Consider the following 26,081-nt stretch of genomic DNA (forward strand, 5'->3'; position numbering starts at 1 on the left):
TTCAAAACAACAGCTCCCAATCAACAGGATCAGGAATACTTATGAAACATGGCCTAAATATAGCCTAAACTAAGCATTGAAAGTCTTGAAAGTCCATTCGACTATGGATATGGGGAATGATTTCATATCTGAAACAAAAAACACACAAAAAAAAAACAATTAACTAATTTCATATTTAATTGCTAAATAATACAGACATATTATTTAGTGATATGCAGCCTTATGCTAGCATAGACTTCTTCAGCCACAGGACTACGACGAATAGGCACAGCATACAGAAATAAATAACGCTAAAATGCTCGGCGACAGTATAGGGGATTTAAAACCATTTCTTACCTCGATTTAAAGTGCACCAAATGTGGCCTTGCGTTCTGGTGTGTTGCCGATGAAGCTCCGAACAAGAGATGGTATATCCAGCCTGTCCAGAATGTCACTATGTATGTGCATTAGCGCCAGATGTGTCAACCTCTTCTGGCTTGTGGTACTTCGGGTCCAGGTTTTTAGTCGTCTGAGTGCTGAGAATGATCTTTCTGATGGAGCAGCTGACACAGGTAGACATAAACAAAGCTCAACGAATGCCTCAACTTCTTTAAATAGCGTTCTAGTTTGGGGATGCCAGGATGAAATGAATTCAGCAACCTCTTTCATTGCAATTAACCTTTTCTCCTTAGTTAGGTCACCCAGTAGAGTGCATTTGCATTTGTAGGCGTGATCGATTGAACTTTTCCGGGAGTTGCATTTCAAGTCCGGACAGGTTTTGTTTTGCAGCTTCGATAAGTCGTTTCTCTATGTGCAGCCACTTCATTCCATTTTGATCAAATCTTCTTTTAAGATCAGTTTGGATTAAGTCTAAGCTTACCGCTTCAAAGAACTGACCTCGCCACTGTGCTTCTCCAGATCTGCACACCAGAGCCTCTGGCTCTGAAGTGTTGCGGATGCGAGCTGGGGTTTTGCTCAATCTGGAGGGATTTGGCATTTTCAAATTGTTGCATCTTGCAGCGGTGTTAACCTTCTCCATCAGCTCTTTGAAAGAGTCATCCAAAAAGTGCCTCACTGCACACTAATCCAAAATATGTCCTTGCTTGTTTAGCCTGTATGCACAATCCGGATATCTTAGACCGAATCTCAGCCCTAACTGACTTGTCTCGCTCCAGAGTCTTTAGGGTCTCCAGTAGTGTAGCATATGCAGAGATGACTCTTGAAATCGCAGTGCTGTGGATGCACCATAGGGTTGGGCAAAGCCCCAGAAGATCGCACACCACATCTTCAGAGCCAAAAAGAGACCTGAACAACTGCTTACGTTTGGCTGATTCTGAAATGACCACAGACACTCCCTGAACAAAATTCAGTGTGTCTGCAATGAGACTCACTTCCCTTGTCACCTCTTGCAGAACGAGGTCCAAAGCATGGTTACAGCAATGCACATATAGGGACCCTGGGGACACTGCTTTTAGCTTCGCCTGAACACCATTTATACGGCCAGACATGTTGGACGCACCATCAAAACAATATCCTGCCAAACGTTCCAGAGGTATGTTTAAACGGATACATATGTCTTTGATGCATGAAAACAATGTTTCTGCAGATGAGTCACTCGCATTATAAAATCCAAGAAAGGCGTTATGTGCCCTTAAATCCGAATCCACAAACTGCAAACAACAATTCGCTCGCGCTGATATCGGTTGTTCCGTCTGCTTTGAGGCCCAAGAAAGAACAGTGGCTAGTTTGAGACATGATTTCACGTTGGATGGCATGAGCAAACATCCCGAGAATTTCGTTTTGAATTGTATCGGATATCCAATTATCTCTGCGTAACATCCATTCTCTTTCTTTCGGGAGAGCATGCGTCCTCTCCAGCATCAACTGCCAAAGGACTCCATCTCGGTGAGTGTGCCCTCTGAGTGGCAACCCTTCGCGGCCCAGGAGCTTGATTGAGCGGAAAAAAAGCTCCAGCACAGCCCTACCTGTAGCCTGGTCTCGAGCGGCAATATCCGAGATCACAGCGTTGATTGGTGCTAATTTTAAGGATTCCAAAGCACGCACAAACTCATGTTGAGCAAATCTGTCACGAGCTTTATTCCAGTTACTATATCCACCCACTGTTACAAAGGAGCTTTGATTGTCGTTGGTGAGGCGCAGTAATCCTTTATCCGTGGCCTTAGCACATATAAAACAAATCACAGAGTCAGATTCTCTAATGTAGCCATTTCCATTGGTCAAACCATCCACATTGAAATGAACGCTCAAACCTTTCCCCACCAAATCTCCTGCCTGGAAATTTCATCCTGGGTTGGTAGGGCTTGTCATCTTCTCTGGCACCTATCCGATGTGTCCCGACTTCAGCAGAGTCCATGCTAACGTCCAGCTCACAAACTTCTCTGCTCGGGAATGCTGACATGCTAACGACGCTAGTCTGAACCGAGTTTGTGTCGTGTCAGCCTTTGACGCGGGTTCACCTGCTGTTTCATCGTCATTGTTGTTTACATCCTGTGTTTGTGAAGAAATCCCATAACTATGTTTACTTTTCTTAACCGTGTTACTCGAAAAAAAGTCAGAAATACGTTTTTGCTGCCTATTGCTAGCCATGTCCAAAAGAATGTGAGGTGACGGAAGCACTTCCTGAAGAGTAGCCTAGTCTTTTATCAACGAAATATTAAAATAATGAATCATTAGTTTATATATTATACACAGCCCATCATTTTAACTCCATATCAAACACAGTCTTTTAAAAAATAAATAAATAATTTCACGTTTTTAAGTACAATATTATGTTACTCCACAGCCCCCCACCATGGGGGGCTGATGCTATGACGAGGGAGGCTGCAGCCCCCGTAGCACCCCACTTCCTGCGTCTATGGTTAAGCCCACCTCACATCTCTATACACGATGTGGTCCTATCGAAGTTTAATTTTTCCAGCTCGCAAGCCAATGGAGAGTTGCTAGACTAGCCCCTAGGGTGTGTCTAGATGTCTAGCTACATATTTGAATCTTAAACTATAAAACCAGGCCAACCACCCTTTCTCCTGTCCTACCTGCTTCAGACATGGGTGTTTCTCTATAAGGGCCTTGGCAACAATTTCGTAGTGACACTTTTCAGGATACGCTGTAATCTTGGAAATATTGTCTGCTAGTTTTTCCAAAATCACTTTTTAACCCTTTGGGTACAGTGATCAGAGATCCATCTCGCAAGTAACGATGATTTCCCTCAGCCAGCTGCAAGTTCTACATCATGTGGAAATAGGGGAATAGGGAAAGGGGAAGGGTCAGGCCAACCTTGACTGCTGCTCACAGACGGCTGACTGTATACCTCCAGCGTACAATCGGGCGGGAATGGGTAATTTGTAAACACAACTTTCAATGTGGCCCGCTCCATGGGAAGATCCCCAATGTCCGTCAAGTTGCATAATTCATTGTCGAAGTCTGGGTCAGCGAACTGAAGAACAAACCCCCTTCTCAGGCCAAGGGCTGTTTGTAGAACTTCATACAGTCCATCAATACTTGGAGGTACGCTCTCAATTGAGAAGCGCCTGATTTATTTTTCATACGATGACTCTCAGTAGCATCATGTCTACCTGAAAAAGAGAAAATATATAGGAAACCTGTATTACTATTTTGCTTTTAAGCACCTAAGGTGATGGGTCCTGTCTCGACTTGTTTTACTCGCCTTTGACTGCTCCAAAGTGGCTGACTATGTGCATGCACAAACATGTCCTTAAAACAACCCTTAACGTTTGTTTTCAAAACTGCAACTCACGAGTGCTCAATGAAATGGTGCTTGGGATGCAACTTATAGGGGAAACCGTCTGAAGCAACTGTCTGTGGTCTGATATTTTAGATTGCAAATAGCAAAGGGACTCTACAGTGAAAAATGGGGTTCACAACAGTTCAAGCTTCCCGATGCATTCCCATGTCTGGTCACCCTCTGGAACATGACGACCAATGAATGATGAGGGGGGAGGGAATCGTACAACACTTCAATTGTCATGCCCATTACCACCTATACTTCCATTCCGTTTAAAAAGTCATAGGAACGGACCGTTAGTTTTATCTGAATGTTTGAAAGGAAAGCTTTCTATTTCTCTGTTTAGCTCATTGAATGTAAAATACCTCTCAGAAATCACATCTCCAAGGAAAAGACTTAGTTCCACAGGTTCAATGCTTGCTGAGTAGCAAAGTGCTAAATACCGGAATTTTCCTTTAACAACAGTATGGGTCCTGTCTTGCGTGCTCAAAACATACTCTATTCTCTGACTGAGAAGTTCTGACTGAAAAAAGCCTGCCTTTTGTAGTCCGTACCCAAAGGTCCTTCTCTTGAGAGAAAACTAAGTGGATCTGCACTCTGGAATGCTTCAATTAATGATGATTTTCAAGAGGTACAATCATGTCCCGTCAAAATGTTTTCAATTGACTGCTGAATTATTTGCCCATAACATTCACCAATTTCGAACAAGTCATCTACAATTTCTTGGATAGCTGACTGGGACACATGGAGGACTGCCGGCAATCGAGGGAAAAGGGATGCAAGAGAGCCGCTGAACAGACTTGAGATTAGGAGAACAGTCCGGTTCTAGCACTTATAATTCTGATTAGGAGAACAGTCCGGTTTTAGCAGTTATAATTCTGATTCTGGTTCTGACACTAATAACTCTGATTAGGAGAACAGTCCGGTTCTAGCACTTATAATTCTGATTAGGAGAACAGTCCGGTTCTAGCACTTATAATTCTGATTAGGAGAAGAGTCCGGTTCTAGCACTAATAATTCTGGTGATGGTGAATCGCTTATGTCATCCTGATAATTTGCTGTGGTTCGATTATTACAACAACAAGCTCAGGTCTGAAATTTTGGAATGTTGTAGACTGATGATGACGTCTATTCAAATGAATAAAATATTCTTTAAAGTTGGTTGGTTCATACCTGTTCATTCGTACTCGTCGCACGACTTATCGTGACTAAATTCAAGATGGTGGCAAACGGTAAACTTCCTGAAGGTACTGTCTGTATAAATCGTCTTGTAAAAAAACTACCAGTGCTTTTTCAAAGTCCTCAATGTCTCGTTTTAAATGTCAGGGCCCTCAGAAGTCTACCAATGAAGTGTGGAGCTACTTTGAGCCTCGTAAATGGTGTAAAACAGTGATTTATTTGCATGGCTAGCACGATGCCGAGGCACCCCCATTGAAAACCTGTTGGTAGCATCGGCTAACTAGTGCCAGATTTCGGAGTGCAGGGGACAAGCCAAGATGAGCTATGAGACAAAATTCACACTCGGTATCATGTTTCAACACACTTTAGGTCAATATCACACCGAACTTTTCCTTTAACATATCTGTCACCTACTGTATGCTAGTATTTAGCAAATAGCCTACAAGCACGTGCGCTTGCCAATGTTAGCTAATGAGTTGCTTCCTTGTGGATTCAAGTTCCATGACGATTAAAAAACAACCAAAAAAACAACCAGATGTTTGTCATCAGATGCAACCAATGCCAACACACTTGACAATGCACGTTTTGAAGAGTCATTTCTTTAATGGTCTACACACATATAAATGCTAACTACGAAAAGTCCGTAATGTATACTTGCATCATATGTTAACGTTAGAAAATGGCGTCCTGGCAAAGCTCTTTTTTTGTCTGTGGAGATGCTGATGCCATGAGCAGCACCTGTACTTTCAATTTCTATTTAGCACTGGAATTTTACAGTGTTGTCATGCACATACTGTACCTCCAGGGAGATATTTCCTTTTAAAATCAGTTTCATTTACATGACACAATATTTTGGCTAAGAAAAAAACATGAAAAAATGCTAGGAACAGTCTTTAAAGTTAGCAAACTGCTAGCTAGTTTCTAGCTCTATACCCTGCTGAAAAAAACAGCTATAAAACGGCTTATGCTGATAGCTGGTCTTTGCTGGTTTTCTTCCAGCTCTTGCTGGTGTAGTTGGTTGGGCCACCAGGTGGACATGCTGGCGTGACCAATGACCATCTGAGGAAGCTGGTCATGCTGGTGTGACCAGCCTGTCGTGTGGGATAAAGCTTGTGTAAGATGGTCATACTGGTGACCAGCCTGCCAAGCCTGACATTGTTGGTGTAATTCATACTGGTTTACTAGAATGACCAACATAGCCTGGCATGGCCAGATAAATTAGCAATGTAGACCAGCAACACCAGCTAAAATGACTTGAGATGATACGACAAGCAAAACCAGCTGAATTACCATCGTAAGCTGGGTAAACCAGCCGAAGCTATGTTTTCGCATGAGTTTTGCTGGTCTAGTAGGTCAACCATCATAGGGTGGTCAAACAAGCTGGTCAACCAGTAAATCACCTTAAGCTGGTCAGGCTGTTTTTTTCAGCAGGGTAGCCCTGACTGTAGCCTATAGACCCAGTCCCCTGTCGGACATTATAGTTCAGCAGTTAGCCTACACATCAGATGTATAGAATAATGAACACAGTATGCCAGGCTGTGACAAGTAAATACAAACGTTGTTGACATGTCTGAACCAAAATGTATGTCCAGTCATTAAAGGTGCTCTAAGTGATATTATGCAGTCTCTAAGCTAAAACATCTTTTGTCACATACAGCAAACATCACCTTACCATCCGCTAGTTGCCTGTGCCCTGAATACACTGCAAAAAAACACAGTCTCTGTGGACAGCCCAGGCTTTCAAAGAGTTAGCGGACAGCATCATAGCAGTGGCACTAACTGTTGCAGCCACCATTTACTGGTTAGAGTGTCTTCATGTCATATTCTTTAAGATGGTGATGTCTACAAAATGTCTGAAAATAAAAAGCATGAAATGTAATGATGAATAAATGTATTTACGATAAAACTGAATTTTGCAGTGATATAATATGCTAAAAAAATATTCCAGATAAAAACTTAACTGACCCAGCCTCCAGGTGGTGCTAGTGAGTCCAAAAAGCCCACTTCTGGGGACTACTCCCTCTAGACCAGGGGTGTCAAACTCATTTTGGTTCAGGGGCCACATACAGCCCATCTGATCTCAAGTGGGCCGGACCAGTGAAATAATTGCAAAATATCCTTTGACAACTCCAGCCTACATTTGTAGCCTACATAATCACAAGAGATATATATGATTATTACACATTTATTCAGAGAGGCCAATGGAATTGAAATAAAATGCATTTCACTCTCATAAACAACTGGTTTATTTTTATAGTTGAGTGGATAGGCTTACATTTTTACATCTGACCACCTGAACCAACTCACTACACTAAACTCAAGTTGGAGCTATGAAGAAAGTAAACATCCTGCCTTAAAAATGTAAATGTGCAAATGTATGAAAAATAAAATGAATTTAACTAACATAAGTTAGCAGTGCATGAGCAATACGATCAACTGATACGATAAGGTTACATCAGATCAAATAATTTTGTAGGCTAGGTGGCGGTGCTGTGTAATAGGCTATCCACCATAAAGGCCAGATCCCGCACCCATTCCTGTCCAATTTCCTCTCGTACTGTAGTTCAAAGAAACGCTTGGTAAGCCAGACAGAATGCCATTATCACTGAGAAAACAGTCAAACTGACGGTGAGTCAGACCTCGCGACCTGATTAAATTTACATTTTGCACAACCACACTTTAACATGATCCAAGTTTAGTGTTTTACAACACAACACTTCCTGGTGCAAAATACAATAAAATGCCCAAACATCTTGTCCTCCGTTTGCAGGCTGCTCTTTGTCTCTGAATTTTGTCGCAACGCCTGCTTTTCTCTAACCTGACTCTCGCCAGATGAATTTCGTTCCGCCTAGCTCCACTCATCCTTCTGGGACCAATCTATTGGAGTGTTGCTTCAGAAGGCTGGGCCTAATCAAAAAATGCTTGCATATGATTGAATAAGCCACTTGTCCGTCATCTATTGACGTGCTACTTCAACCACTCACATCGAAGCCAACCCGTGACACTGATAACAGTCTCACAGTCGCTTCTACGCTATGTCACATCTATGAAACTCCCGCCCTGATTGGCTGTACCATAAAATCGGTTGCAGAAATCACTCTCAATGGAAGAGGTCCCAGATGGATGTGAGTGAAGCTAGGCGGAGCTAAGCGGAACAAAATTCATCTGGCGAGAGTCAGGTTAGCTTTTCTCCCGACCATGTAGCCAAACTGACAGCACAGGACCAGTCAACTCCGAACTTTTTTTTGTTTTTTGGCTGCCCCTAGCGGCTAAATTGAGCATTTTCGGTTATTTCTTTGAAAATTCATAACTCCTCACAGGAATGGGATAGAGATTTACTTTTTTTTTGACATCGTCAGAAATGTATTCTCTACAAGTCTGGGCCGGATTAAACCATCTAGCGGGGCCGTATGTTTAACACCCCTGCTCTAGGCATACAGTGTAGGCTCACTTGGTAGACTCAAGTTGGGTAACACGTCTCAAAAAAGTTGGGACAGGGGCAACAAAAGGCTGGAAAAGTTGTGTAATGATAAAGACAACAAAGGGAGCAACATTTCACAACTAATTAGGTGAACTGGAACCATGAATGGGGATAAAAAAAGAGCATCCCATAGAGAGTATCAGAAGTAAAGATGTGGAGGAGGATTTCATCATCTACAGTACATATACAGTGTCATTCAAATATTCACAAAATCCAGCAAAATCTTTAAACAGGGCTGAAAGAAAATATTGGATGGCTGTGGTCTTTTGGACCTCAGATGGCACTGCATTAAAACCAGACCTTTTTCTGTAAAGAAAATCATTGTATGGGCTCATGAAAACCTCTGATAACCATTGTCTATGAGCATGCAGTTTAATGGTCCATACACAAATGCAAGTAGGCCAGTCAATCTAGCCCAAAAAGACAAAAAAATTGCAACAGAAATGACTCATAGTTTTTATTGGTCCTAATACCCTCCTGAATCATATACTAAAAGTCTACCGCCGTAGATGGAGTGGATTTTTTCAAAAAAATTCGAGATTATATTAAGGCCAAAGTTGTGCCCAACACAAAGTAAATTGAGTACAATAGGGGAAATTTTTCAATTAATAGCTATCACTATGAAACTTCTCCAGCTGATTAGTGACATCATACTAAAGAAAAAATGTATTATTATTATTATTAGAGATTATTATTATTAGAAATGTATTATTATTATTATTAGAGATTGTATGTTTATGCAAATTAGGCAGTTATTATAAAATGTACCATAATTTGCTTATATTACAAAACACACAATTTGAAAATTGGATGAAGCCAGATTAAAAATGTATTGTTTCATTCTTGACACATTAGCAAAAAGACAAAATTAAAGGGACTGTGGCTATGTTTCTCTATCATCCCATAGAAAATACTATTTCGAGTCAGATGTGTTTAGTATAAAATGTAAAATATCAGGCTATTGACAATATATCAACATAACTCCTCCCTAATCAAGCACAAAATATAGATGGGAAGAAATCTCTAATGAATAGTTTAAGTAGGTGTTACTGAAGTGGATATTTCTCCTCCACAGTGTACGGAAACCTAATTTTGAGAAAACACCCTATTATAGTAAAAAGGAATACATTTTTTGGCGGAAACAACTATTAACAGACAAGTCATTGATATTGAAATCTGTGAATACATATAATATATATGAAAAATGTGCAATGACAAGGCTCCATGCAGCATGGCTGTCAAGGCCAGCTGAAAAGACTTTGCTTCACAATGGCAATGTGCCATTACAAGTACAAATGATCCACCATCTTTGTGAGTCCACTCCATTGTGACATTGAATAAGATGCTCCACTTTCTGCTAAAGCTAATGGGATATTCAAGTAGTGCAACATGTCCACACAGGTTGTTAAAAAAAGTTTATTTATTAAAGAGAAAAATGACAATGTGTTTGCTTACATCATATACTTAACTATAAATCTGTGCTATACAGTGAAGAAGGGTTGAGAGAAAGATGATCTCTCCTCCTTCCCCACCCCGCGATAACTTAATAACAATGGGACGATGACGTTGTTGGAAACTGGGTGGAAGGTGGATTCACACGTCAACAGAACTCAGAAAACGGCATAGCCCACAGGTGGCGCTGTCTCCCCACTAGCACCACCTCAATAAGGACACAGCGCAGGGCCCGTACGCTTCCCTCACACTAGGCAACTTTACATGTTTACTTTTCTTTTTAAAAAGGCGGCAAGTGCAAAGAATCGGACAAATTCACCTTACGCAGCTAAGAAATGGAGGGGCTGGTCAATGCTTGCTGTTTATACAGGCAGAACAAAGGTCACAGACTGCAACAGGGAGATGGAAAAGTCACAAGTAGACATTCAAAATGGAAATTATTTAAATAGACAAAAGACTGTGTAGCAATAAGGCTGAAGACCTCTCTGAAAGATTATAGCTTTTTTACATTGGCATTTTATGCCATCAAAACCTAACATACAGGCCAAAACAAAACAAAAACAATTAATATCATACATTTATGATGTAAACTGAATAGACAAAAACACACGTACAAAAAGTAAATCATTAAATAATCATGTAAACACACATTAACACAAAATGGAAAAGTTTAAACACTTTGATGCACTGATACCATGACAGAGCACTGATTGCAGACCTGTGACCTTGTCCTACTAGTTACACACTTCTAAAAACAAATTCTTCCTTTGGAATATCGTGTTCTATATATTCTGAGAGTGAGCGTGTGTGTGTGTGTGTGTGTGTGTGTGTGTGTGTGTGCACTTTTATTTATTTGGCAATGGCATAGGGGAAAGGCTGTGGATAATTCAACATATTATTTTTCTTTCTATCCATCTTTTCTCTCTGTCCTTTCTTTCTCACACTTTCTTTTCTTTCTTTCTTTCTTTCTTCCCTTCTTTCTTTATTTCCTTCTTTTCTCTTTCTTTCTTTTTTCTTTCTTTTTTCTTTCTTTCTACCCCTCGGTCAGTGAAGGCTGGAGTTCCATGATGTGGGTGTGGCCTGTAAGCTGTAGCGGGGGCCAGTGGGCCACGCCCACTCTCCCTGGCTCACATATTGGAGCTGCGTCGCCCCCTGGAGGTTCCCAGAGAGACGCGCAGACGGGGATCCCGGGCTTTGTAGTGCTCGTTGAAGTCCAGACGGAAACTCAGAAACTGCAGGCTTTCGTCCGTGCTGGTCATGAGTAGCACCAGGAACTGCTGGACAATCCCCTTCACGTGGAGAGACAACCAGAGTCAAACGCAGACCAGAATAACAGTGCAGAGTTTTTCATGTGATGTAGTGGTGCACTTTGACGAGTGAATTTACAATTTACAATACACAATTATTATAATACTATCAGCTGGAAAAAGCTAGGGAGCATGGCCTTGTGTTCCCATTCTGGCAGGTACAGTTAGAACATCTATATGTATGTATCAATGTATGTATGAATGTATGTATGTATGTATGTATGTATGTATGTATGTATGTGTCTGCACTTTAGCCTACATGAAGTTCTACTGAACAGCCAGAAGTTTCTTTTATGCTTGCTGAAGCTGTACTATGTGACTAATGGTGCAAGTTTTACATTATATATTACTTGGCTGAGAAAATATACCTGATAAGTCATTGAAATCAGATGTTTGATGGCAAACTGAATCAATATAAAGTGTGAGATATCTTTCAAGAGATTAGAGCATTCCTATGAAAACACTGTGTTGACGAAGTGCACACTTACTTGGTACGAGTATGACAGTATCCGGAGCTCAGAGCGCATTTTGGCATGAAAGTCTTGGAATTCCTGAATCCGCTTAGTCTCAGCAGCCTCATCCTCTGTGGTCACACCCCATTCACCCTACACACACACACACACACACACACTTAATATTAACTATAAACATCATAATGGCAGAGCGATCAACATCACCTACTTGATGGCTGCATATCTAATATTCTCTTTTAACGCACAGTATAACACACATGGGCAGCATATGGCCAGCAAACTACTTTAATTAAGTGAAGTTGGTAAGTTGTGCTGTCTACAGTTAAAATCGTGCTAACTGAACATTACTCTTCTTCACTGTCCTCAAATGTCAGGTGAAGTTTCACGATAGTGCAGCGCTTGCATTTCAATGGATATGGCAAATAAGTTAAAAGATGATGGTTCAAGTAAGTAAAAAGTAACATGTTTAATTAGCAAAGAACGTATCGCTGTCTTCAAAGAATACAACTTACAGTAACAGACATTTCAATATGAAGCATGCTAAGGTATGCCACAAATTTGCCTTTGTGCACGGCTTACTTTATCAAAGACATTATGGCCCTCTAGAGAAATGTATTGGCCAGCCCTGCTGTAGAACATATGTACCGCCCGCCCTTCACACAAGAGCACCTTCTATGGGCACCATCATTAGAACACAGCCCACTGCTGTGGGAGAGGATGAATTAGGAGTGCGGAACTGACTGCCCTGTGTCTCGGTCAGCGCAGGCCTGGTTTATGGTCAGCTTCTCTGTTCCCAACACTCCCGCTGTCGCCGTGGAACCAGGCTGACCGATGAGGGAGCAGGTCGAGGTGACGAGTCGAGACAGACGACGTTGACGAACAGAACCTTTCAGCAGCGCTGGCCTCGGCCATTACCGTGCGGCTATAAACAACAACACAGATGGCAGCCACCTGACCGCAGTTTGTTTTCGGTACACGCTCAACGTCTGACGAAGCTTTTATGGGACTAAAAAATCAATCGCCGGAGAAAGCCGACACCAGGTATATACCGAGGGCCTAATTTGGCTGCCCGTTAGGTGTTTTAATGTAGTGTGTGTGTGTGTGTAAAACGGGATCCTGATCCATGTCATTTTCAGGCGGTTGATGCAAGATGTCAGATAGTACAAGTACAAGGACACATCAATGGGCTATAACAGCGGACAATGATCTGCGATCGTTGCTAATGTAAGCTTGGGACTGTTTGGTATGCACGATCAAATTTCTTGTCCTTGTCCTAGTCACAACCACATACACCCATTTAGGCCAGGCAAAAACATCAACACTAAAGAAAGATATCTAAAAAAGATAAGTGGATATCTATATCCAAAATTGTACTTCACAGAAATCAATTGAAAAATCGTGCAAAAATAGTATAAAAGATATTTTGAACAGGGTCGAAATACTCTTCTGGGATACAAAAGAGTGGGCATAGCGGAGCCGTGTTGATGTCAGAGCCTGACAGGTGGTCAGCCCGGGTCCGAACCCGCCGTTGTGAGATGCTTTGGATAAAAGTGTCAAAGTGAAGTGTTAAGGACTGATTCTGGACCAGTTAAGAGCAGGGATGTTCTCAGACCTCAGACACAAAACAATGATTTCCTGTTGAGTGGCTAATGTATTTTACCATCCATTGGTAGTGGCTGGTAGTTAATTCCAGCCCTGGTTAAGAGGTAACCTACCTCCTGCTGTCGCTGCCTCTTGCGCTCCTCAAACTGCAGCCGAAGCTGCAGCTCCTCCAGGGCCGATCGGTACAGAGAGTCCTGAGTGCTCTGGAACTCGATGATCTGGTCAAAGATGGCTCGCAGCTGGTTCAACAGGGACTGCACAGAGAGAGACATGCATTGTTACAGTGCTGCACTGTAATTAATGTATATATATATATATATATATATATAGTATATATTATATACTTATACATTATGCTGCACTGTAATTAATGTGTGTGTGTGTGTGTGTGTGAGTGAATGTGTGTGTGAGTGTGTGTGTGAATGTGTGTGTGAATGTGTGTGTGAATGTGTGTGTCTGCAACTAAAGATTATTTCCAAAGTCGATTGATCTGTCGATTATTTTTGATTAGTCGATAAGTTGTTTGATCGATAAAATTACAGAAAAAAGGTTGATTGGTAAATGTTGATTATATCTTCAAATGCTTTGTTTTTTCCACGCACTAAAGATATTTAGTTTGCTGTAAAAAAGTAGTAAGCAAAGATAAGAATATATAAGTTTAAGAAGCTGCAAGAAGCAGAATTTTGAGGTATCAACAAACAAACATCAGTTTAAGTTTTGTATAGATTTCTAAAAACGAACAGCAAAACCTCTACTTCGGGCACGACGCTGGAAATGTGTCAGCTACGACAAAATTGTGGCCAAATCATGCTGAAATCCTGTATAAGAGACAGCGTGTGATGACCATGTACCAGCTGATTGTATGGAGCGTACCCTGTTGTTGGTGTCTAAAAGACAGCATGTGATGACCGTGTATATGTACCAGCTGATTGTATGGAGCGTACCCTGTTGTTGGTGTCTAAAAGACAGCGTGTGATGACCGTGTATATGTACCCTGTTGTTGGTGTCTAAAAGACAGCGTGTGATGACCGTGCACCAGCTGATTGTATGGAGCGTACCCTGTTGTTGGTGTCTAAAAGACAGCGTGTGATGACCGTGTACCAGCTGATTGTATGGAGCGTACCCTGTTGTTGGTGTCTAAAAGACAGCGTGTGATGACCGTGTATATGTACCAGCTGATTGTATGGAGCGTACCCTGTTGTATAGTATAGTAAATTTGGTCTCTGCATTTAACCCAATCGGTGAATTAATGAAACACACACAGCACACAGTGTACACACAGTGAGGTGAAGCACACACTAATCCCGGCGCAGTGAGCTGCCTGCTACAACGGCGGTGCTCGGGGAGCAGTGAGGGGTTAGGTGCCTTGCTCAAGGGCACTTCAGCTGCAGCCCACTGGTCGGGGCTCGAACTGGCAACCCTCCGGTTACAAGTCCAGAGTGCTAACCAGTGGGCCACGGCTGCCCACTGGTGGTGGTGGTTGTTGTTGTTGCCCACTGTTGTTGGTGTCTAAAAGACAGCGTGTGATGACCGTGTACCAGCTGATTGTATGGAGCGTACCCTGTTGTTGGTGTCTAAAAGACAGCGTGCGATGACCGTGTCCAGAAAGACATCGTGAGCAGCGATGATGTGGTCCAGATCCTGAGCCTGCTGCACCTTATTCCACAACTCATCCCAGGAGCACTCCAGCACCTAGGGACATACACAAACATATCTCTTTAGTGGACACACACACACATATCTCTATAGTGGACACACACACACATATCTCTATAGTGGACACACACACACATATCTCTATAGTGGACACACACACACATATCTCTATAGTGGACACACACACACATCTCTATAGTGGACACACACACACATCTCTATAGTGGACACACACACACATCTCTATAGTGGACACACACACACATCTCTATAGTGGACACACACACACACACACACACACACACACACACACACACACACACACACACACACACACACACACACACACACACACACACACACACACACACACACACACACACACACACACACACACACACACACACACACACACACACACACACACACACACACACACACACACACACACACTCTATGGAAGGAAAACAGTAAAACTCAGATGGATGGGCAGCTGGACAGCATAATTAGATCAACGTAGTCCATGTGGGGAATGAAATAAAATGTGTGTGTGCATGTCTGTGTGTGTGAGTGTGTGCTTGTGTGTGTGTGTGCATGAGTGAGTGAGCGCTTATGTGTATGTGAGTGAATTCTTACATGTATGAATGCTTGTGTATGACTGAGTGAGTGGATTCTTGTGTGTGTTTGTGTTAGAGTGAGTGTATGCTTGATTGTGTGTGTTTGTGCTAGAGTGAGTATGCTTGATTGTGTGTGTTTGTGCTAGAGTGAGTGTATGCCTAATTGCGATTTTGTGTGAGTGCTTTTGTGTGAGTGAGTGAGTGAGCGAGCGAGTTACTTGGATTGTCAGACACACAGACTACATTGAGCTCACAGTGTTGGTGCTTTAATCAGTATTTGTCAATCAAAAAAACTGTGTGTGTTTATGTGTATGTTTGTGTATGGGGGACCAAACTGACCTCAAACGTGATGTAGTACTGTGTGTGTGTTGGCTGTGTTTATGTGTATGTTCGTGTGAGGTGGACCAAACTGACCTCAAATGTGATGTAGTACTGTGTGTGTGTTGGCTGTGTTTATGTGTATGTTTCTGTGAGGTGGACCAAACTGACCTCAAACGTGATCTAGTACTGTGTGTGTGTTGGCTGTGTTTATGTGTATGTTTGTGTGAGGTGGACCAAACTGACCTCAAACGTGATGTAGTACTGTGTGTGTGTTGGCTGTGTTTATGTGTATGTTTCTGTGAGGTGGACCAAACTGACCTCAAACGTGATCTAGTACTGTGTGTGTGTTGGCTGTGTTTATGTGTATATTTGTGTGAGGTGGACCAAACTGACCTCAAACGTGATGTAGTACTGCATCTGGTGGATGAAATGGACCATCTCAGAGGCCAGGATGTGACACTGATGCAGCTCCCCCGACAACTCTGGGGACACAACGCAACATCAGCCAACAGACCGACACAAAGTCTATTCATATGTTAGGACAGGACAAGCCACTCCAAGTCACAGCAGTACACACTCTCTGTGTCACATCTCACACACACATTATGCATCCACACATCATGATTCACATCTCACACACACATTATGCATCCACACATCATGATTCACATCTCACACACACATTATGCATCCACACATCATGATTCACATCTCACACACACATTATCCATCCACACATATCTAAATAGAAAATAAACTGGACTCTATACACCCTCTACTGGAAGTCAGACTCAACTGCAATGAGGGCTCACTCAATACAGAGACAGAGAAGTGTGCTCATATGGACAGGAATAGGAATGAAAGATTAATGGATCTAACTGAAATCGCAATCTGAATGCAATTAGCAAATCGCGAAAGGCAGCAATTAATTGTGCTGCTGACCACTCATTGGTTCCCAATCTACTTTCTCTGCATTAAGATAACATATGGAATGTTAAAACGGAAGCCTTGTGGGGCCAACTATGATACTGATAACTCTCTTGAAAGAGTCTATAGAATAGCAAAGAGGATTCTCACCAGGCATGCTCTTTAGAATATAGAGTATAGAATAGCAAAGAGGATTCTCACCAGGCATGCTCTTTAGAATATAGAATATAGAACAGCAAAGAGGATTCTCACCAGGCATGCTCTTTAGAATATAGAATATAGAACAGCAAAGAGGATTCTCACCAGGCATGCTCTTTAGAATATAGAATATAGAACAGCAAAGAGGATTCTCACCAGGCATGCTCTTTAGAATATAGAATATAGAACAGCAAAGAGGATTCTCACCAGGCATGCTCTTTAGAATTCAATATATCAGGTTGCTAGGTTACGGGGATGCTGGCGAGACACGCCACTCCGTCTGGCATCATGTTTTTGTTTGTTTTTATGCAATGTTCGTAATTGTATGTAATGTCACATTTATTTTTTGTATTGGATTTGTCTAGTTAAATGTTTTCTCTCGTTATTTACGTTATTTTTGATATTCTCTTAGTCCTTTTTACTGCTTTCAAGTCGGCTGATGTTGTTAACGTCTGTCCATTGGGAGCTTGCTATGGCTAGCTTTTGCCCTGGGCCTCTTACATCCTTCCCATCCATCTGTGAGCCGGTGCTGCACTTCAGTGTGTGGTCGAGGAGATTTCTCGGGACAGCAGCTGGAGCTACTCTGAGAAAGATCTGCTGAGGCCGCCGAGCTGTTTCTGACCAGTGAGCTGCCATGCCAACTGCCTGGAGTCTGGATTGAGCAGACTAACGTTAACGTTAACGTTGAAGAACTCTGCATTACGGACCAACAAACGGTCGCTGTTAAAAGTCCACCGAGTTGCTGATCTACAAGATCGCCTATGACTTCGGACTGTTATGCTTCCAGTGATATCCAGACTATAACAAGGCCTAACGTTCACGTTATCTCCAGACTGCCAGTGAGTGTAAAGAACTTTGTTGGCGTTGCATGCATCGGTTGTGGAGACACAGCTGTGCGCAGTTTCACGCGAGTAATCATTGCCTTTGGACATTTTCAGCCGGTTGGAAATTGGACTAATTTTATTTTTAATTTTTATTTATTAATTTGTTTGTTGTCTGGCTTGTATGTCTTGGTGGCACGGGTACGCTGGCGACTACGCCGCTCCTTCCGGCATCTTTTGCGTTTGTTATTTCTTAAATGTAGTTCTATGTCTTGGTGTCACGGGTACGCTGGCGACTACGCTGCTCCGTCCGCTATTGTCTTTGTTGCAGGAATAGGAATGAAAGATTAATGGATCTAACTGAAATCGCAATCTGAATGCAATTAGCAAATCGCGAAAGGCAGCAATTAATTGTGCTGCTGACCACTCATTGGTTCCCAATCTACTTTCTCTGCATTAAGATAACATATGGAATGTTAAAACGGAAGCCTTGTGGGGCCAACTATGATACTGATAATGGAACTCTCTTGAAAGAGTCTATAGAATAGCAAAGAGGATTCTCACCAGGCATGCTCTTTAGAATATAGAATATAGAACAGCAAAGAGGATTCTCACCAGGCATGCTCTTTAGAATATAGAATATAGAACAGCAAAGAGGATTCTCACCAGGCATGCTCTTTAGAATATAGAATAAGAGGATTCTCACCAGGCATGCTCTTTAGAATATAGAATATAGAATAAGAGGATTCTCACCAGGCATGCTCTTCAGCAGCTTAGCGTTGCACATCTGGCCTTTCCAGATGTCTGTGAGGATGTACTCCATGCGCTTTGCCCTCCACAGGAAGTTAAACACCCGCAGATAGTGGCTCATACACTCCCGTGTGAACACCTGTCACACACACACACACACACACACAATTAAAGCAGTCGCACCAACTGGCTGGTTGTGAAACAACAGAAGGAGCAGATCCGAATGAGGCACCGAGGGACAGAAACATACTGTGGCGATGGGCCCCTCTACATGGTAGTCCAGACTGAACACATCCCAGCCAGTGTCTCCTGGGGACACCTGCAACAAAGACCACATGTTACGCTACAGCCCCACACGCACAGACAGAGAGCAGCATTGTGGGATTGAGGAGGTCTGGAGTCACAAACAGGATGCAGATGCAGCCTCTAGATCGCTACCTCCAGCAGCCGAACGTCCAGCCTCTTGAGGATCTCGGGGCTGTCGAACTGGGCGTTGGTCGCTCGGACGGCAGTCTCTAGGATGCCCGTCAGGTTGTGCTGGTACAGCGTGGTGGCCGGACGCGCCAGTTCTGGCCTAGTGGGCAACGGCACAGCGGGCACAAGGTCAGAGTGTGTGTGTGTGTGTGTGTGTGTGTGTGACTAATACAAAAGAGTATTCAATCTCTGTGCAACTGTGTTATAGAGTGTGTGTTTATAGAACAGACAACATAGGGGTGTGTGTGTATTGGTTCTTACTTGAGCAGGTCCATGAGGCGCCTGATGAAGTCTCCCTGGCCCAGTGTGTGTGTGTGTGTGTGTGTGTGTGTGTGCGTGTGTGTGTGTTCTTACTTGAGGAGGTCCATGAGGCGCTTGATGAAGTCTCCCTGGCCCAGTGTGTGTGTGTGTGTGTGTGTGTGTGTGTGTGTGTGTGTGTGTGTGTGTGTGTGTGTGTGTGTGTGTGTGTGTGTTCTTACTTGAGGAGGTCCATGAGGTGTCTGATGAAGTCGCCCTGGCCCAGCAGCAGGTACCTCCTCATGGCCTGCAGATGCTCCAGCAGGAGGTAGTTCTTGTTGAGGACGCCCAGCAGATACTTGCTGGTCTCAAAGTAGGCCGCGTCGATCTTCTCTTGGAACACTCCCTCCAGGTCCGTGAACAGCTCCGCAGCTTAGGGACAAGCACAGACGGAGAGACTGCCCTCAGAACACACACTTCAACAACCTGACCAACACACACTTCAACAACCTGACCAACACACACTTCACCAACCTGACCAAAACACACTTCATCAACCTGACCAACACACACTTCATCAACCTGACCAACACACACTTCACCAACCTGACCAACACACACTTCATCAACCTGACCAACACACACTTCACCGACCTGACCAACACACACTTCACCAACCTGACCAACACACTTCACCAACCTGATCAAAATACACTTCATCAACCTGACCAACACACACCTCAACAACCTGACCAACACATACCCTCATCAGTCTAACATAAACACAGTTACGCTGCAACCAAACAGCCAGTGGGAGCATGAAATATGAAGAAATCTATAAACCTTAATCACTATAAAACTAAAATCTCTATAAAACAAAAAATCACTATAAAACTAAAAATCACTATAAAACTTCAGCATTATAAAACTAAAATCACTGCCAAAATTGCCAAATGTGATGTGCTTCTGAGCCACTCCTCAACTGCGCTTAGAGGAAAGGAGGAGAGGAAAGGAGAGATGAGAGGGGAGAGGAGGGGAGGAGAGGAGAGATGAGAGGGGAGAGGAGGAGAGGAGAGATGAGAGGGGAGAGTAAAGGAGGAGAGGAGAGAGGAGAGGGGAGAGGAAAGGAGGAGAGGAGAGGGGAGAGGAGGGGAGGAGAGGAGAGATGAGAGGGGAGAGGAAAGGAGGAGAGGAGAGGGGAGAGGAGGAGAGGAGAGAGGATAGAGGAGGGGAGAGGAGGAGAGGAGAGATGAGAGGGGAGAGGAGGGGAGGAGAGGAGAGATGAGAGGGGAGAGGAAAGGAGGAGAGGAGAGGAGAGGAGGGGAGAGGAGAGCGTAGTGGCCCGTGAACAGTGCAGTGCTGTAGTGTGCGGCGGCAGCGTCAAACCCAAGGACGAGGCCAAGGGGACGCCGGCCAGCGAGAGTATTGATTAATGAAGGCTGAGTGGAGTGGAAGACACTCACACTTACACTCAACACTCTACAAGGCCGCTGTCGATTGGCACGTTTAAAACTGGAGACTACAGGCCGAAAACAACAGATAACTATTGTGCCAGCCGTCCGCCAACAGATCAATCCTCCGCCCATTTGCTGTTCTAAGGTTCAATAAACAGCTCTTTCATCTCCCGAAACCCTGCTAGGGCAGGCATGTGCCTGGACGTCTCCGGAGGGGAGTAAAGGGGGCGGGACCGGGCAGTGGTCGTTACCATCTTTTGGCGAGTCGGCGGCCTTGGAGGAGGCGTGCAGGATCTTGCCGGGCGGCGTCCGGTCGTGGCAAACCTGATGCAGGAAGTTGATGGATTTCCCAATAAGCAGGACCTGTGGTTGGGGGCGAAGGAGACGGATGGGTCAGAGAAAACAGCTGTAGACAGGGAGGTCGAAGAACAGAGATGAAAGGATACATGAGTCACGCGGGGACCGGACGCGGGGCAGACACACGACTGGACAGTAACGGAGAGAGACGAACTAATTTCATTTCTCGTATGTATTCCCGTGGTCAGTGTCTCCTGGGTATTCCATTACTGTTGCATGAGAGGGGAACGTCTGGTATTCTGATTTTTTTTGTCTCCCTCACCAGACATCAAGCCACTGAGAACTCAATTCCGCCAGAAGTCAAAGCTAATGTTCCTTTCAGAGTACAGGTTTGGCCTACTATAGAAGCAACGAGAAAAGCCAGCCATGGTTTCAGGCACAACACCTTCAAGTCAACTGAGATAAAACTATGATGTAGTCGAGGCTCACACTACGAGAGTTCCAACTCTAAGTCAAATGTAAAATTCTATGACAAAAAAATAAAACAAAGATTGTCCATAAACTACTATATAATGAATGGCACATTGAAATTACTTAACAGACCAAAGATTTCAGAGCAGCCGCGTAGTGTTTTAGGATCATTGACTTTTTAGAGGAAATGAATAAATGGACATTGAAAAAACAGAGTAGGGTTAACCACAACCACTCAAGCAAGCAGGGGACGATCACGTGCATGTTAACATCTTGGGTAAAAAATACAACTTTATATATCTCTACAAAACACATCTGGTATGATAACCAAAGTTACAGCATTTTGAAGATAATGGCAGGTGGAGTGTCAGGCATGAAGGGTTTGTGCTCTTGAAAAGCATATTTATCTGAAAGTAATTGTCAAAGATATTACCAACTTTTTCTTTTTGTTTTGTGTTATACATATTTCCCATTTTATGGTTTTGACATGAAAATGAAGAAAACAATATATATTAAGGGTTTTTAGGAAACATTTAAAATATTCTGTTCAGATTCAGATTCCATTTCACTGGTTTGACATGGCAGGAACATTAGAAAAACATTACTGTTTTTACTGTAGGTGGTGTAAACAGCGTGGTACCTTTCTGGCCTGGTCCATGGTGATGAAGGAGGGGATCATCGACTTCCTCAGCGAGTATTTGTCGTGCCACAGCCGGTCCGTCTTTACTGTCGGGTCTGAGGCTACAAAGAACTGGACACACACAAACACACAACTCACTCATACATGGACATTAACAATGACAAAGAACTGGACACACACACACACACAACTTACTCATACATGGGCATTAACAATGACAAAGAACTGGACACACACAAACACACAACTCACTTATACATGGGCATTAACAATGACAAAGAACTGGACACACCCAAACACACACAACTCACTCATAATACATAGCCATTAACAATGACAGAAGACATCATCAAATATAAAATGTATTTCATAAATAAATAATAGAGGAAGAACTCCAGTGTTTCCCACAGAATTGAATTCCATTTGTGGTGGTTGGATTCCAGAATTATCTTGAGTACAACAGTTTTTAACAAATTAGCACAGCGTGGTTATGATGCTAACCAGATTTAAGCACAATTTAGAAAACCTGGAAAATCATTGTGTGGTGGTCAATGTTGATATTGTGGTGGGCCGCCACAAATAAGTCAATGTGTGGGAAACACTGAACTCTCTTGTTATGGCAGTTAACCTGCTATAACTACACAAAGCAAAATCAAACAATAATAAAGTGACTTGGAGACCGTTCATCTGCTGGCCAGACATTTGGTGCAATCAAAGGAGCAAATGCAAATCTAATGTGTGTGTGGAAGGAAATGCAATGTGTGTGTGTGTGTGTGTGTGTGTGTGTGTGTGTGTGTGTGTGTGTGTGTGTGTCATGGATGCACGTCCTTGAGAGCCATGGGAGTATAAGTCCAGGAACATCTTCAATAGCCATCAGAACAACAAAACCATTAAACGCCACAGGACACAGTAACAGCCGGTCACATGAGGACTTAAAAGGCCACCCCCCCCCCCCCCTCCCGGCCACACACACACACACACACCCTGCCACCTAAAAGCACTGCAATCCACTCCTCGTGACTGTGCCAATGCTGCACAGCCACTCAAAGTCATGATGAGCTTGTTAACGGCCACTGCAAGAACAACCTACAGAGGAGAAGTGCGTATGCCCCCAGCTTCCCCGCCCCGCCACCTCACACTGTGCCCGTCCGATTACCAGCCCTGCGCTTCAGCCTGACAGCACCCACAACTCTGCCCCGTGCCCTCTGTGTGGGGGTCAGCTGGGTGGCACAGACGATTCACTGTGCCCTATTTTGGGCACTGCAGAGTGGAGCAGCAGCGATTAACAGCAGAGGGCAAACGCAATAAAGGGACGAGAGAAAAGGAGCCGATTGCTGGAGCCTGCAGTCGCATAAACCTGCGCTTTTTAAAATGCTTTATCTCCTGCCCGGACTTTATTATCCATTACCCTCTCTCTCACTGCTATCCTTGCTGTTTCTATTACATGGTTTCATTTCTTAGTTATGCACATTCTGCTGAGGCGTAATTATACGGCTGAGAGGGCAATAAAGTCTCCGAGAATATATACACATACATACATACATACATACATACATATGGTTTGCTGCCATGTCTGTGTAACCTGCGTTATGTTTAGCCCTGCACTTGCCAGGACTCAAACCCACAACTTGCAGCACCTAGGATTGGGAGGGGAGCACGCTAGCAAGGGAGCTAAACCCTATGGGTACTGGCATCCATCACTAGCACGAACCCTATGGGTGCTAGCATCTATCTACTAGCACGTCGCAAAAGCTAAACCCTATGGGGTACTGGCATCTATTACTAGCACGTCGCAAAAGCTAAACCCTATGGGTACTGGCATCTATTACTATTACCAAACATGCATACTGCACAGCTACACACAAGCTGGCTATTGTTACATCTGGAGTTGTGCATGTGTGTGTCAGCACATGATTTTTCAGTCAGGTCCAAAGTGTGTTTGTGAGTAAGTCAACGCTTGTGTGTGTGTGTGTGTGTGTGTGTGTGTGTGTGTGTGTGTGTGTGTGTGTGTGTGCGAGTAGAACGAGTTTGTCTGTGTGTGTGCGTAGACAGGTAGTCCCCACCTCGTGGTAAGTGTGTGTGTGTGTGTGTGTGTGTGTGTGTGTGTGTGAGCAGAACGTGTTTGTGTGTGCGTGTGCGTAGACAGGTAGTCCCCACCTCATGGTAAGTGTGTGTGTGTGTGAGCAGAACGTGTTTGTGTGTGCGTGTGCGTAGACAGGTAGTCCCCACCTCATGGTAAGTGTGTGAGTGTGTGTGTGTGTGTGTGTGTGTGTGTGTGTGTGTGTGTGTTTGTGTGTGTGTGTGCGTAGACAGGTAGTCCCCACCTCATGGTAAGTGTGTGTGTGTGTGTGTGTGTGTGTGTGTGTGTGAGCAGAACGTGTTTGTGTGTGTGTAGACAGGTAGTCCCCACCTCATGGTAAGTGTCCTCCAGCTCGCCGTCGTAGATCCAGCGGTACAGGAAGTTGAGGATGGGATGGGACACCAGGCCCAGGATGTGCTGGACAAGAGCTCGCATGTTGGGGTCACCCGTCTTCCCGTATGCATGCACCGCCGACGCCAGCTCACCCCCTTTCCTGCCTGAAGACAAAGAGACACACACACACACATACACACACAAGCCATATCAACCACAGATTTAAAACCACAAGTACTCAAAAAAAAAGAAGAAATCTAGGACTTCCCCATTTTAGCCAATGAAGCAATACACAGAAGCATCATTGAGTATGTTTACATGGACAGCAATAATCTGACTATTGACCTTATTCTGAATAAGACGATATTAGTTATAGTTAACAGAGCTATGCTGTATGCAGCCTAGTTTAGTTTGTTTACCAGACTATCAGAGACTGTTTATCATGGTTCTGAGGAATCTTTGTAACTAGCGGCCGGCATTTCTTCTTTAATTGCGCCTTGTGAAAATTCTACTAGCACACTACAATATAATTAGGTGCATATATGTCTACAACGAATGTCAGTAATGTGACTAAAATGGGAATACTCCACATGTTTTAATTTGATTATTGATTACTGCAACTCCTTAGCCTGGGTTTTCCCATGCTGCCTTGCGCGTGATTTTATTCACGGTCTTCGTTTTCACCTCAACGAAGGAACCAATCACAGAATGGAGGGGGGACAGCAAGACGATGACGACACACACCGAAGCGGTTATGAGCTACATACAGACGCATTTGATAGACATTCGTAGCGCCCTACAAACGGCTCTGGGCATTCATAAACCAAAATTAACGTGTAGTTCCCAGACCCCATCTCAATGAGATGAGGTCTGACGTTAGCCAGGTTAGCGACATCTTAATCCGGTTAAGCTACTCAGAAGAAAATCTGTTTACATGGCAGCATCTTATTCAGAATGTTGTCTTCATTGGGTTAATATCGGAATATTAATGTCCATGTGAAAGTACTCATTGACTCTGAACATACCTTGGCAAAAGTCCACCAGGGCGGCCAGGGTTTTGAGTCGGACCTTCGGGTCGTAGGTCCAGACGAGGAGCCGCCGCAGCGTGAGGGTGCTGTCCACTCCCAGGTTCACGCCCTGGTCATCCTCAACCTGCAGCTACAGGGCACAGACACACAGAGGTGGGCATCAGCAACGCAACACCACCACAGGTATCAGCAAAGCAATCCAACTGATCAACACCACCACAGGTATCAGCAAAGCAATCCAACTGATCAACACCACCGCAGGTATCAGCAAAGCAATCCAACTGATCAGCACCACCACAGGTATCAGCAAAGCAATCCAACTGATCAGCACCACCACAGGTATCAGCAAAGCAATCCAACTGATCAGCACCACCACAGGTATCAGCAAAGCAATCCAACTGATCAGCACCACCACAGGTATCAGCAAAGCAATCCAACTGATCAGCACCACCACAGGTATCAGCAAAGCAATCCAACTGATCAGCACCACCACAGGTATCAGCAAAGCAATCCAACTGATCAGCACCACCACATGACAGGT

At 43.7% G+C, this 26,081-nt stretch overlaps 1 protein-coding gene across 1 annotated transcript in view; it reads right to left on the bottom strand.

Annotated features, from left to right (window-relative positions):
- Nucleotides 1–9,804: 9,804 nt before the first annotated feature.
- The window catches only part of tubgcp3 (tubulin gamma complex component 3), a 28,317-nt gene continuing 12,040 nt past the window's right edge, over nucleotides 9,805–26,081 (bottom strand). The window contains exons 10-22 of the mRNA XM_076302979.1: nucleotides 25,538–25,670; nucleotides 24,510–24,676; nucleotides 22,100–22,210; nucleotides 20,943–21,054; nucleotides 19,480–19,669; nucleotides 18,965–19,100; nucleotides 18,777–18,845; nucleotides 18,530–18,665; nucleotides 16,224–16,312; nucleotides 14,797–14,928; nucleotides 13,350–13,490; nucleotides 11,650–11,766; nucleotides 9,805–11,143 (exon numbers count right to left, since the gene is read on the bottom strand). Of these exons, the coding sequence (XP_076159094.1) occupies nucleotides 10,982–11,143; nucleotides 11,650–11,766; nucleotides 13,350–13,490; nucleotides 14,797–14,928; nucleotides 16,224–16,312; nucleotides 18,530–18,665; nucleotides 18,777–18,845; nucleotides 18,965–19,100; nucleotides 19,480–19,669; nucleotides 20,943–21,054; nucleotides 22,100–22,210; nucleotides 24,510–24,676; nucleotides 25,538–25,670 (1,695 nt within the window). The 3' untranslated portion in view covers nucleotides 9,805–10,981. The remainder of the gene's footprint in view (nucleotides 11,144–11,649; nucleotides 11,767–13,349; nucleotides 13,491–14,796; nucleotides 14,929–16,223; nucleotides 16,313–18,529; nucleotides 18,666–18,776; nucleotides 18,846–18,964; nucleotides 19,101–19,479; nucleotides 19,670–20,942; nucleotides 21,055–22,099; nucleotides 22,211–24,509; nucleotides 24,677–25,537; nucleotides 25,671–26,081) is intronic.

The sequence above is a fragment of the Alosa pseudoharengus genome, unplaced genomic scaffold, assembly GCF_046254945.1.
Source record: "Alosa pseudoharengus isolate Yale_2024_CS ecotype anadromous, Long Island Sound unplaced genomic scaffold, YU_APseudo_1.1 YU_APseudo_1.1_scf_24, whole genome shotgun sequence".
NCBI classification, from domain to species: domain Eukaryota; kingdom Metazoa; phylum Chordata; class Actinopteri; order Clupeiformes; family Clupeidae; genus Alosa; species Alosa pseudoharengus.